This window comes from Diabrotica virgifera, chromosome 6 (genome assembly GCF_917563875.1).
Source record: "Diabrotica virgifera virgifera chromosome 6, PGI_DIABVI_V3a".
NCBI lineage: Eukaryota > Metazoa > Arthropoda > Insecta > Coleoptera > Chrysomelidae > Diabrotica > Diabrotica virgifera.
The window spans coordinates 226,141,090-226,155,392 of record NC_065448.1 but is presented as its reverse complement, the minus strand read 5'-3'; the positions used below and the strand labels follow the sequence as shown (position 1 = coordinate 226,155,392).

The window sequence follows — 14,303 nt, the reverse complement described above, 5'->3', positions numbered from 1 at the left end:
CAAGTTGATGTTATCTTTACTGATTTAGCAATAGCCTTTGATAGAGTAAATCATTCAGTACTATTAAAAAACTGAGGTCATATGCACTTTCTGACAAGCTTATCAAATCTTTTGAATCTTACCTTATAGTCCGTTCGCTAAACTCAGACTCAACTGGCTAGTGATTTAAGCTTAGTAATTTTGCCAATTTGATAAAATTGCCAAAAAAATAATTACTAAATAGTTAATAATTACTAAATACTTAGTAATTTTGCAAATTTTGTCAAAATTGGCAAAAAACAAAAAAGTTACGTACTAAAATCTTTAGCCATTTGCGTCTGAGTTTAGCGAACCGACTATACCAACCGTACTAATGTAGTCAAATTTGGGAACTGGTACTCAGACAGTTTTCTAACCAGGTCAGGTGTACCGCAAGGTTCCATCCTTGGGCCTTTACTTTTTGTTATGTTCATAAATGATATTACCGATTATATAAAATTTGCCAAGTTTCTTCTATTTGCAGACGATTTAAAATTACTTCTTACAATAAAAAAGGAGTATGACTGTATTAATTTACAACAAGATATTCGAGGTATATCCACATTCTGTAAAAATAATGATTTGAACTTAAATGAGTCAAAATGTAAACTATTGACTTTTTCTAGAAAGCGAGAAATCATAAGAACAGATTATTTTATTAGCGAAATAAAACTTGAAAAGTTAACAAAAATCAGAGATCTAGGGGTGTTATTCACTAGCAACTTCTCCTTTAATGAGCACATTTTCAAACTAACTAATAATTGTTATAGACAGTTAGGCTTTATCCTAAGATCCAGTAAAGAATTTTATTGTGACACTACAATTAAGGTTTTCAATGCATATGTAAGGTCAAAACTCGAATATTGTTTGTACCATATGGAGTCCCTCCACCATATCACATAGTGATATGATAGAGAGGATTCAGAAGAAATTTTTAAGGTCTTTATATCTGAGGAAATTTGGGATTTATCCTTTTAAGGTTTCCTATAACTTGCAGAGTTTTGACACTATGTTATTGAGCGAAAGACGTAGAAATGCCCAAATCATTTTCATATTTAATACAGTTTATCAAATCATAAATTCTCCTACGATTCTTTTATTTATAAATTTTAGTGTACCAGACCAAAGACTTAGATGTAGACACACTTTATTTAAAATAACTCCAGAATATGCAAACTCCACTTGCATGTATGTCCACCCATTTTTCCTGGCATATATACATATAAAGCCAGAGTTCAAAGGCTTATAACTTACTCAACAGCGTTATGTTGAGTGGCCAGGCCTCCGTTGCATACAAAAGTATTGACCATACATAGCAATGCACCAAACAACATCTAAGCCCGATATTAATGCTAGTGTTACAAAATAAGCTTTTCTTTTTGTAGCCATTGTTTTGATAAAGCCTTGTTGGGCTACCTATTTTCTCGCTCTTACTTTTTGTTTATAATCAAGTTGATTACTGAACCAGAAGCCAAGATATTTGTTTTGTTTTACGTATTCAAGCTGTTGGTGGATTACCACTATACTCTCTCCGGTGGGTCAGGACTGAAGAGAGAGTGAGACGGGAACACACTATCCTTTGGAAAGATGATGACACAAATAGAAGTATGGGGAATGTATAACTTGTCTATCGTTACAAATGCATTATTTCAAATAACAATGCATTTATTTATATATAATTTTCAGATACCATTGTCTACTTGTACATTATATTTCCTCTATTTTATCCATACCAAGAGATCTACGATCCTGCCACAAACCAAACCAAACTACACAAAGATTTGCCAATTAGCTCATGGATGCCCTTTGACGTGGATGAAAACTATTACAATGCACTTCTATGGGAAGATATCGCTGCCACGTGCTGTGCAGTCTACAATTATGGAACCGATATCTTCTTTTTCAGCTTTATTAGTTATGTTATGGGACAACTGGACATTCTTAATTATATTATTTTGAATTTTGAGAGTTATAAGGAGAAAATTAAGGATCAAATTGAGTGTGATGACGAAAAAGCTGAGTTTGTAACCATGCAGCTTTGCATAAAAGAACATCAAAGGCTAATGGGGTAAGTACGACAGAATTCCGTTCTGTCACACTGCACTTACTTTAATTTATCGCTTCCGGACATGTCATTCATATAATTTCGGCCCAGTATCGGGGTACCTTGGTTCCATCTTTGTTGACGAGCCACAAATCTTCGAAGGTACACCGATGAGGACAGCTTCCACATGTAAGAAGATTTTCCAATGTTTAATTTTATTGGAGAGTCCCCCGTTCTTATCTTATTCATAGTTTTCCCAGTTTTAAACTCTAGAGATTGGCCGGTCCATTGAACTTGGGAAAGAGGAAAATACTCAGGTGGTTCATCATTCACTATTCTAATAATAGTCCAGGAACCGAAGCTTTTCAGCTCGCAATTCTTACAGAATGGATCGATTTGCTTGAAAATTTGAGAATAAGTAGTGGATAGTCCAAGGATCAAAATCTATATGATGCCAAAAGGCGCTTTTACCATGGGGGTGGTTTCCACCCATCTCGGTGGTGGATATTTTTTATTATATTTTGACCACAAAAGTTGATAAAAACATTCATTCTAAGCAAAAAACATTATATACGTTTTTTTGATAAAATTAATAGATTTCGATTTATTCGTTATCGAAAGTGTTAGTTTTATATCTAAAAAATCAATGTTTTTCGATGGTATTTACCATTCACTCAATTTTTGCCGTAGAAAAAATTTTTTCAAACCAAGTTCTTGGGAATTAAATAACCTACAATTTCATATTGAAACTTTTTTTCGTATCTCGGATGCTAATATTTCTATTCTGAACAGAATCGCATTTTTTACCAAATTTCAAAAATTCGTTATTCGCTTTAAACTCCAGTTTTTTAAAACCTAATCATTCTATGTCAGTCAAACTTCTAGAATCTATTAATAATACATAAATAAAGAAGAATGAATATGGCCAATGACTAAAAACACCGCTAACTTACATTATTATGCTTAAAATTGGATTTCTCCTTTTTTTTTTCAAAAAAATATATTGATTTTTTAACCGTAATTTTTTTATTTTTTATCTTAGAAAGTTTGGTAAAAAAAATGTTATAGCTTTTTATAAGATATATAAGGCTATTAATATTAAATCCTCCTAAAATCTCCAGTCACAAAAAGAGGTAACTTTGAATGGGTTGGTAAAGATTTTATTGTCAAGAGCTCACTCAATTTTTGCCGTAGAAAAAATTTTTGCAAAACAGGTTCTTGGGAATCAAATAAGCTATAATTTCATACTTAAATATTTTTTCGTATCTTTGATGCTAATCTTTCTATTCTGAAGAAAAGGGCATTTTTTACCAAACTACAAAACTCGTTATTCGATTTTAACTCCATTTATTTAAAAACTAATCACTCTAAGCCAATCAAACTTCTAGAACCTATTAATAATACATAAATAAAGAATACCAAATCAGGTCAATGACTAATTTTAATTAAGGTAGTGATTAGGGGGTTGTTTCCCATCACTTTTTGCTGAAAAAAATAGGGACTGACATTCTTTTCATTATAAGTCAGTTAATTTTTGAGCTAAAGTCCTTATTATTATTATTATTTCTGGAGATAGATATTTTTAAATACTTTAAATTAGTTTAAACGAGTTATCGAAAAATGCACAGTTTTCTCGTCTTTTGCCTTTGAAACGACAATATTTTGAATTTGACGAAGAAGAGCTGACATATAATAAAGTATAGCTCGATTACTATTGGTCTCTTAAAGAAAATTTGAAAAATCGGTTTTGTTTATTTTTTCAAAAGGTACATTTCTGTTGAGTAAAGTTGTTTTGATAAAACGAAAACTTCTTGAGTTATTAGCAGAAAACTTATTAAAAACATTGATTTTTTCGATATAAAACTAACACTTTCTATAGCGAATAAATCGAAAACTATTAATTTTATCAAAAAAATGTATAGAACGTTTTTTTGCTTAGAATGAATGTTTTTACCAACTTTTGCGGTCAAGATATAAAAAATTTTCACCCCTGAGATGGGGTGGTAACCACCCCTATGGTAAAAGCGCCTTTCGGCATCATATAGATTTTGATCCATGGACTATCCACTACTTATTCTCAAATTTTCAAGCAAATCAATCCATTCTGTAAAAATTGCGAGGTTTTGTCCTATTTTAAGCTTCATTACTTGGACTATGAAGCTTTTCCTGGATTTTACTGGCTTTGTTGGTGTTCGAGCTTTGTATATTTGTATAGATAGAGCATGTCGCTCGTCCACGATCTCTTTAATTTTCTCTATGTGCTCTGTAACACTTCTGCGGGTTGGGGGTTCCGCAAAAACGGCTGCTTTATATAGATTTGAGAGTGGAGTCGGTTTCATGCACCTCGTTACTAGCGGGCAGTAGTATCAACTTGTTTGGAGTGAGCAGATCTATCCCAAACATGGCACGCATACTCAACAGTTGAAAAACACAGTGTCTATGACGTTGTTCTTAAGACGCCAGGACATGCTCCCCATTTACTTCCCGTTAGCTTTCTGAGTATGCTGTTCCTAGTTGTTACTTTCCCTCTCATTTTTATGCAATGTTGTCTGTAGGTGTAGGTAAGGAACAGGTTCTCCAAGGAAGAGTTACTCCAAGATATATAGGTTGGTCTGTGTGTTCTAATGTATTACCATTCCAAACAAGCTAAAGTTTTCGCTTGGCTTCTTTTGCGCGAAGGTGGAAGGCGCAGACTTTTGTCTTAGAAGGATTGGGTCTTAGGGAATTCTGCAGGTAGTGCACTGCCACACTACAATCTTAATGTGTCTACATTCTTTAACCTACGTTTACAATGATTTTAATTTCAAGCTGCACTATGTAAATAATATTTTTCTACGGCCGTGCTAAAAGAGCCACTTTCACGCACGCATTTCGTTTCCGAAAGTTGCACTTTCCCTCACGGCGTGCGTGAAAGTAAATTTTACCTCACGGCGTGCAGGAAAGTAAAATACTTTGTAATATGGCATTATTATAATACACGCAATAAACTAATATTGAGATATTATTTACTAATTTATTTCAAATTTATCTTATTGTGTTCATGTTTTAATGAAATTAGCGCGATTATTTCATTCATAGGAGATTCTGACCAATAGAAAGATACAGAAATCTGAATTAAATTTATAATTTTTGATAATCTCCCGTCGTTAAGTATATTACGTCAGATGTCCTTCGTTGCTACGAAAAAATACATTCAGTGACATTAATGACAAAATGTTTTAAAAATTATAAAAGTGATGACTTTCAATCGTCAAATATTTATAAAAACTGTGTGTTTAATGGTACTTACATAAATAAATTACAATAAAATTTTGGTTTTGAACAGTTTTATTCATGAAATAATCGCAACAAATTGCACTTGACCTCTGAAATTAATATAGAATTTTTGCTCTCGTGACACTTTGACATAATTTCACTCGCCTTCGGCTCGTGAAATTAAAACTGTCAAAGTGTCACTCGGGAAAAATTCAATAATTTCAGAGCTCTTGTGCAATTACTACTGATTATTTCATTCATAGGAGATTCTGACCAATAGAAAGCCTACAGAAATAAAAATTAGACTGATTATTCCATTCATAGGAGATTCTGACCAATAGAAAGCTACAGAAATAAAAATTAAACTGATAATTTTTGATAATGTCCCGTCGTCAAGTATATTACGTCAGATGCCCTTTGTTGCTACGAAACAATACATTCAGTGACATTAATGACAATTAATGTTTTAAAAATTATAAAAGTGATCACATTCAACCGTCAAATATTTATAACAGCTGTGTGTTTAGTTGTACTAATTTGTACTTACATAAATAAATTAGAATAAAATTTTGGTTTTCAACAGTTTTATTCATGAAATGATCGCAACAAATTGCACTCGATCTCTAAAATTAATATAGAATTTTAGAGCTCTTGTGCAATTACTACTGATTATTTCATTCATAGGAGATTCTGGCCAATAGAAAGCTACATAAATCTAAATTAAATCGATTATTTTTTAATGATTTTAAATTTCAATCGTATAGTAAGATATTTGATCACGTGTTTAATTCTGTCCAATCAGATTAAAATTATACTGAGAATTATAAAATTACCGATAGAATTTTTTTATGTAGATTGTTTCTGTTTAATGGCAAACAGTTTCCTAGTTTTGACAACTGTCACATTTAAGAAAATATCCATAATATACGTATTAAAAAATAATCTTACGAATATCACACGACGGTAAAAATAAATAAGAAAATAATGCTTCATTTTTACTCAAATTGGTTGTCATTGGGCAATAGCCACTCGAGGCCTGCGGGCTCTCGTGTCTATTGCCAGACAACAAATTTTCGAAAAACTGTCGCATTATTTTCAATTTATTCTCACTCTCTTGTGACATTATACCCGATTATTTCATTCATAGGAGATTCTGACCAAAGTTACAGAAATGAAAATTAAGGTGATAATTTTTGATAATATCCCGTCGTCAAGTATATTACGTTAGATGCCCTTCGTTGCTACGAAAAAATACATTCAGTGACATTAATGGCAATTAATGTTTTAAAAGTTATAAAAGTGATAAATTTCAACCGTCAAATATTTATAACAACTGTGTGTTTAATTGTACTAATTTGTACTTACATAAATAAATTTTTTCTTTTGAACAGTTTTATTCATGAAATAATCGCAACAAATTGCACTCGATCTCTAAAATTATGGTCGAATTTTTGCCCTCGTGACACTTTGACATAATTTCACTCCCCTTCGGGTCGTGAAATTAAAGCTGTCAAAGTGTCACTCGGGAAAAATTCGATAATTTTAGAGCTCTTGTGTAATTACTACTGATAATTTTTGATAATTTCCCGTCGTCAAGTATATTACGTCAGATGCCCTTCGTTGCTACGAAAAAATACATTCAGTGACATTAATGACAATTAATGTTTTTAAAATTATAAAAGTGATGACTTTCAACCGTCAAATTAATATTTATAACAACTGTGTGTTTAATTGTACTAATTTGTACTTACATAAATAAATTACAATAAAATTTTGGTTTTGAACAGTTTTATTCATGAAATAATCGCAACAAATTGTACTCGATCTCTAAAATTAATATAGAATTTTAGAGCTCTTGTGCAATTACTACTGATAATTCAATGAAATAAAAATATTTTGACATAATATTTAAAAGTTAGATCAGTAGAAAATTACAATGGTTTTGAATCGTCGTCATGGAAACCAATATCGTCGTCGTGGTAACCCATTATATTGAAAGTTTGGTTTTGACAACCTTGTCAAGGAATTAATTTGTGTATTTTCACTTCTAAATAAAAATTGATATAACTCTATTTTTTGTGGCTTTTTTCCAAACGTACGGCCCTAGAAAAAATATTGTTCCTAACTCATGTGGAAAGTGTCTTTCCCGCACTCGACTGTTGTTCGGGTCAACGGCAGTCTCGTGCGTGAAAGTATCACTTTCCGCACTAGTTAGGAAAATAACTATTGAATTTTATTTTAGTTTTGTTAATGATTATAATAATGCTATGAGGAGTGTCATGTTACGAGATTTTCTACAGAGTTCTTTACAAATAGCATTGTTGTGTCTTTACGTACTGGTAAGTGTATCATCACATCATCACCATATTTATTATCATAATTTTTGCGACTAGACTGTCTTTATCTATTTTAAAAAATTTTCCAGCTCCATCAACTATCATTGGATAGATTGGCATCTGTTGTGCTGTTTGCATTGTATCTTATTAGGTTATTGTATTTGTTGTTACTGATTTTTTCGAAAAGGTTGTTAAAGTTGCTTATGGTTTGTGGTTTTTATCTGTTGAATGTGCTCGTGTATACTTTATGTGTGTCATGTGTTATTCTGTTAAAACAACCAACCAATTTCACAATAACCCATATACTCGGATCTTTCCTGTTCAAAACCAAGCCTAACGACACATATAAGAGAGCTCGAAGAACTGGATCTATATCTATAAAATACCCTTTAAATGCAACAGTTTCAATGTGGGAGAAACTGCAGAACTATAAATATCACGATAGATGAGCATGAAACATACATTAAAACAGTGCCGGATCTAGGAACCGCGAAACCCCGCGGCGCGGGGGGGCCCCGGCCTGGTGGGGACCCCTTCGGGGCCCCCTCCCCCATGATTTTTCTATGATTCTGAAAAATCGATTTTATTTCTCATGTATTGAATATTTTATACTAATAGTAGACTCCCGATAGTCCCGATTATCCACGAGCGGATTAACCACGTTGCGGATCAACCACGATCGTCAAAAATAAAAACTAAATCACATAAATACTGTAACACGTAATCAAACACGAACAAACGAGTAAACAACGAAGGGGCGATGTGCTTGTAGTGCGCAGACTGTAGCGGCGTTTTCAATACGTCGTATGCTTGTGCTTGTCGCAGATGAGTGATGAGTCACGACCGGTCGACCTTGGACCATGCAGCGCTCTATTGTTTTGAGTTCAGTTCACTCACTGTCACTGTGTGGGTCAGTTGTGTTGTCTGTCAGTGCAGACCTTTTGTTATTGTAGGCTGATCCAGGTCTTTTCTCACTTCTTGGCGTCATAATGAGTTGTAAACGTGATTACGAGAGTGGCGCTTCCAAGAGAAAGAGAAAGAAACAGAAAGAAGAACAGTTAAAAAAAACTAATAAAAGTGTTGAAAGTTACTTTCTGTCATCAAAAAAAGTCAATGAAAAGACGTTAGCAGGTAACTATAATCATTGATTTGTACATGAAGTTCTAAGTAGGGGAGACCGGGGTTAGTAGGCCCACTTTTTGGATTTTGATTTTTTACAATTACATGAAACCAGATTACTTTTTCTGAACTATTATAAAATATAATACAAGGTGTGAACACTATATTACAGTAGAAATAAATACTCAAAACAAATTTTTAAAGGGATTATACATATTTTTGTTCGGCTGGTCCAGTGGGCGAACTAACCCCTGAAGCGGGGCAAGTGAGCCACATCATTGGGGTAAGTATGCCCATACTTTTAAATGAATATACAAAACGATAATATCAATTAAAATATATTTGTAAAAATATACAATCACTAATCCGCATCGGACAAACAGTTATCGCACACAAAAAAAGGATATCTCCAGCTGTGCAAGCTTCATGAGCCCATTCTTTACATTAAGTGCACTGTACCCATTTCTCCTTACTAACACTATTAGAGAATAATTCGAGACATATTAGACAGAAGCATTCGTCCTCTTCTGAAGATGAATCTATCTCTTTAGCTTTTGTTTTTTTAGAACATATGTCTCTTTTTACATTCTTTAACCCTTAAACGCCCAACCATTTTTAGGTTCCATGTACGCCCAAGGGTGGGTAAAAAATGTCCACCTCGAAAATAGCTAATATATTTATCGAGAGTTGTTGAAAATGGATTAAACTTAAGAATCTTATGCTTAATAAACACAGCATCTTCTAAAATATTAATATAAACAATTTACAAACCTTACAACAAAATTACAATGTACATCAAAATTAACATACCAGTAAAAGCCAGTAATTCAGATTTGTCGATTTTCTCCATATTCTTTCTTTCAGCCTCCTCATTGGGGGATAATTATGTAGATTATGTAATTATACATCGATAATTATATGGATTATCTTCCTACCAACGAGAAATTATATAGAAACCTTTAGTAACAAGTTTTGCCAAGGGTGTACTTTTTATGCCCATCCATATTTAACTCAAGATGCTGCTTTTATTTTCAAAAATATTGGTAGAACCAAACTAACATTCGATAATGGGCTGTCTTTTTAACAATAAATAATTTTTAAAAAAAATTTAAACACGTAATAAATATGTTACAAGGGAATACGCATTAGGTGGACATTTTTTACCCACCCTTGGGCGTTTAAGGGTTAAACCTGCTTTACTTTGCTTTGTCTTCTTCTTTTTTCTCTGCTGCTTCTCTAACTCAAGCTCATCTTTTATTGGTGTATAAATTCTTCTTATCTTCAAGATGATTGTTTATTTTTTTTTGAGTAGTTAATTTGGCTATTTGGTAGTTAATTTCTAATGTGCTATTATTCATCTAATTTGGTGCAATCACTGTATTTGGAGGCCCATCGGTTGTATACCTACGCAGGTAAGAAATCTTGCTTCCCAAAAATATTTCTATTAAAGGGACATCCAGTACAAACAAATCTCGATTTTATATTTTGGGGGGTTTCTTGGAAGTTCTTCCTGTTCAGTAGAAAACACCTACAAATTTTAATCGGCTGAAGAAAAAGAAAATAAAATTAAGTTAAAGATTACCTGTCGGCTTTTAGCGTAACCTATTTGAATATTTATCAAATTTCCATTTTGTTCCTGAACTGCTATAAATTTTTTGCAATATTTTCCTAAGGTTTTTCTTGGTATCTCAAAATTTTTTGCAGCTTTTCTGACCGAAAAATTTTCTTCAGGGACAACCTTCACTGCTCGCTTCATAATATCGTACGGGGTTTTACCCTTCTCACTTTTCCTTTTGTATGTTCTCATTTTTTTTTCTAAAAAGTAAAAGATTTCGTTTTGTATGTAAGCACAATAAAAGACCAGGATTTAGTTCGCCATATGGCTAACTAACCCCAGCTAATATGGGCCAACTAGCCCCGACTAGAATATTTTACAAAAATGGTAGCCAGTTAACAAAATAAGCGATATTTTAAAACTACAATTCTACCAATATATTACAATAGTAGCATGTATTTGCAGATTTAAAAATAAAAACTTGTAGATTATCTATATACCTACACAAACATTAAAAATGTAACAGAGGTAAAATTTACTCACCAATTCGAAAAACACTTAAACAGCGGTATGCACGCAACGAAGTCTTATAGATAACTAAAACGGAACTCGCAGTTGCCGGGCGAGGTAACAAAGGAGTGGTCAGGCCATTGGCGCACTATCGTGATTTACATAGGAAATACGGCATGTGGGCGAACTTGCCCCTATGGCACACTAACCCCGGTCTCCCCTACTGTAGCGTGGCATACTTCTTTTGTATATATTTTTCATTATTATTTTATTTTATTCAAAATTTTGTGCTGATTTCAAAAACATATAATGTTTGGTAGATTTTCTTTCAAATATTTCTAGTAAAAATTTTACAAACAAAATTTGGCGGTAGGAAGATTTGTTTCAGTTTCGTTTTCATTTAGAGATTCACTTTCCCCTTCACACTCGCTAACGATCGTCTGCATATTGCACACACAGAAATAACATTTCCATTATAAACGTTATTTTCATTCTTAAGGAATATTCTGAACATAATTTGTTTGATTTAGATGAAGCAGAAAGAGAAGACGAAGTACAACCCGAACCCAGCAGCAGTAAGTTGGATTGCCAAATTATAAATATTCAGGATGAGGATGAAATTATGTTGGAACTGGAAACTGGTAATATTGAAGATAAAAGTAAAGAAGACAGAAAAATAGGTCCCAGTGCTGGTAAGTCAACTTACACAGTTCTTGATATTGAGAGGGATCATGACGCTGAGGTTATAGCTTCATTGTTAGGCAAAGAAAATCCCACAGACAAAGGTCATTTTGAGAAAATCAATTTATCGACCACACTAAAAACATTTATAGTAAAAACAGGAAGTTGTCAGCCAAAAGGGCCATTTCCAAAAGATAGCAAAAATCGTATTTCTCTTCATTTTACTATAATAGAGATCCAAAAGCAGGTCAACTTAATTCTGTCAAATGGCTGAACTACTCAACACTTCAAGACTGTGCGTATTGTTTGCCGTGTTGGTTATTTTCAGACTTGGGCGAGACTAACCACGGATGGGTTACTGGTTTGAAAGATTGGCAAGGCTTATCAAAAAAAATCAAAACTCACAGTACTTCAGAAAATCACATTCATGCTTGTAAAGCTTTCCATCGATGGAAATGTAGCAAACAAATAAATAAGTTGGTAAATTCAGAACAACAATCTCAAGATCTGTTTTGGGCACAGGTCTTAGAAAGACTTTTTGATATTACCCTTACGTTGGCTAAAAATTCACTAGCTTTTAGAGGTTCTCAAGAGCATAACGGTAACTATGAGGGAAACTTTTTATCTTTAGTACAACTGTTGGCCAAGTATGACACTGTTATGGCACAGGTTGTAAGCATGCCGAAGGGTCACACTAGATACTTAAGTCATGACGTACAAAATCAAATCATTAACTGTATGTCTTCAAAATTGAAAGGAAAGCTCCTTGAAAACATCAACAAAGCAAGGTTTTTTTCACTTATTGTTGATACAACACAAGATCTTGGCAAGAAAGACCAGTTGAGCTTTGTGATTCGTTATACGAATTTCTTTGAAGAGTTGAGGCAAGACGAAGATGGTAATTTTGAAGAATATAAGAAATTAAGTATTGAGGAATCATTTCTTGGTTTCTTCCATGTAAAAGACGCAACTGCACTTGGACTTTCCACCCAAGTTGTTGACTGTTTACAAAACCTGGGCTTGGATATACACAAGTGCAGAGGACAAGGCTACGATGGTGCGTCGGTTATGAAAGGACCAACACAGGTGTGCAGAAAAGACTTCAAGAAATTGAAAAACTTGCTGTTTATGTACACTGCAATGCGCACAATTTAAATCTTGCCATCAATGATGCTGTTAAGGAAGTGAGAGCAGTGGAAAGTTATTTCACAACTCTGCAATCTCTTTATGTTTTCTTCGGCCTCAGCATTAAGAGGTGGGACATTTTGTCGTCATTAACGGGTGAATCTGAAGTGACATTGAAGAAGTTGAATCCAACTAGGTGGGCATCAAGACATGATTCGATTTTAGCAGTTAAGGTAAGGTATTTGGACATTATGAAAGCTCTTACGAAGATTATACTTGAGAGTAACAAGCAAGAAGAAGTTTCTGAAGCTAAAGCACTTGCAAAATCCCTTGATAACTTTCAGTTTGTAATGCTGACAGTAGTGTTGTCCAAGATTTTTACACAGCTAAACATCACGTCTAAGTTTCTTCAAGGCAAGGAAACAGACTTAGAAAAAGCTGCCAGAGTACTTGAAAGAAGTCAAACTGAGCTCAAGAAAATGAGGGAAGATTACGAGGCCTACAAAGATGAAGCCACACTTATAGCACGTAAATGGAACGTACAACCAATGTTTTCTCAAAGCAGGCAGCGCAAAGTAAAACGACACTTTGATGAACGAGCAGAAGATTTCAGGTTTTCAAGTGGTGAAGAGGCCTTCAGAGTGCAAGTGTTTTACGCTGTTTTGGACATAGTCAATTGTCAAATTGAGGACCGCTTTTCTTCTGTTCGAGATGTTGTCCAGCTGTTTTCTGTTTTATTTCCAACAGTTCTGGTCAAGCTAACTGAAAAAGAAATCTTTGAAAAAGCTGGAGAATTGCAAAGAGTGTACGAAAAAGACATAGGGCCATCGCTACCTCTTGAACTTATATCCCTTCAAAGTGGATTTAAATGTGAGCTATCAGAACTGAAAACGGTTTATGACTTAGCTTCACTTTTAATGATTGAGTTTGACACATTAGCTACAAGTTTTCTAGAAGTACAGACTGCTCTAATGTTATTTTTGACTTTGCCGGTAACAGTGGCATCTGCAGAAAGATCGTTCTCAGTGCTAAAAAGAATTAAATGTTATCTCCGAACATCAATGGGACAAGACAGACTTAGCGATCTTGGAATGTTGGCGATAAACCAAAGAGAAGCCTCACAACTAGACAAGCGTACGTTAGTGCAATGCTTTGCAGAAATGAAATTTAGAAGGAAAGTTTTTGCAGTGTAGTATTTTTAATTTTATCATAACCAATTATTCTAGATATTGGCTTATTTAACTTAAAATAATTTCCAAACAAACTACTAAATCAAGCAGTTTCATGTATCATCAAAATTTAAATTTGTGCAGTATATCAAAAAGTGAATTTGAAATTTTTAAAGAAATTTATAATTTTCAACAACAATTTTCGCAAACTTATTTTAAAAGAGGTGTATTTTCATTAAGAATTATTTAATATGTTGCCTCGTTTAACTTAAAAATGTTGCAAACAAACTAACATGTAAGAAAATTGTATTATTGTATTACACCAATTCTGTGTAAAATAAACATTCATATGTGAATATTAAATTATTCGTTTTATTTACCTTTTCAATTAAGGTTGTTTCAATATTGTGCAACCATACTATGTATTATTTATTTAACTGGACTTATATTTCATTTACTTCTGCATTTGTTTTGAAAAAGTGTTACCTTCT

The 14,303-nt window shown here is 33.3% G+C and overlaps 1 protein-coding gene across 1 annotated transcript in view; it reads left to right on the top strand.

Annotated features, from left to right (window-relative positions):
• The window catches only part of LOC126886757 (uncharacterized), a 43,048-nt gene that overhangs the window by 18,785 nt on the left and 9,960 nt on the right, over positions 1-14,303 (top strand). Inside the window, exons 2-3 of the mRNA XM_050653780.1 lie at positions 1,705-2,086; positions 7,560-7,656. Of these exons, the coding sequence (XP_050509737.1) occupies positions 1,705-2,086; positions 7,560-7,656 (479 nt within the window). The remainder of the gene's footprint in view (positions 1-1,704; positions 2,087-7,559; positions 7,657-14,303) is intronic.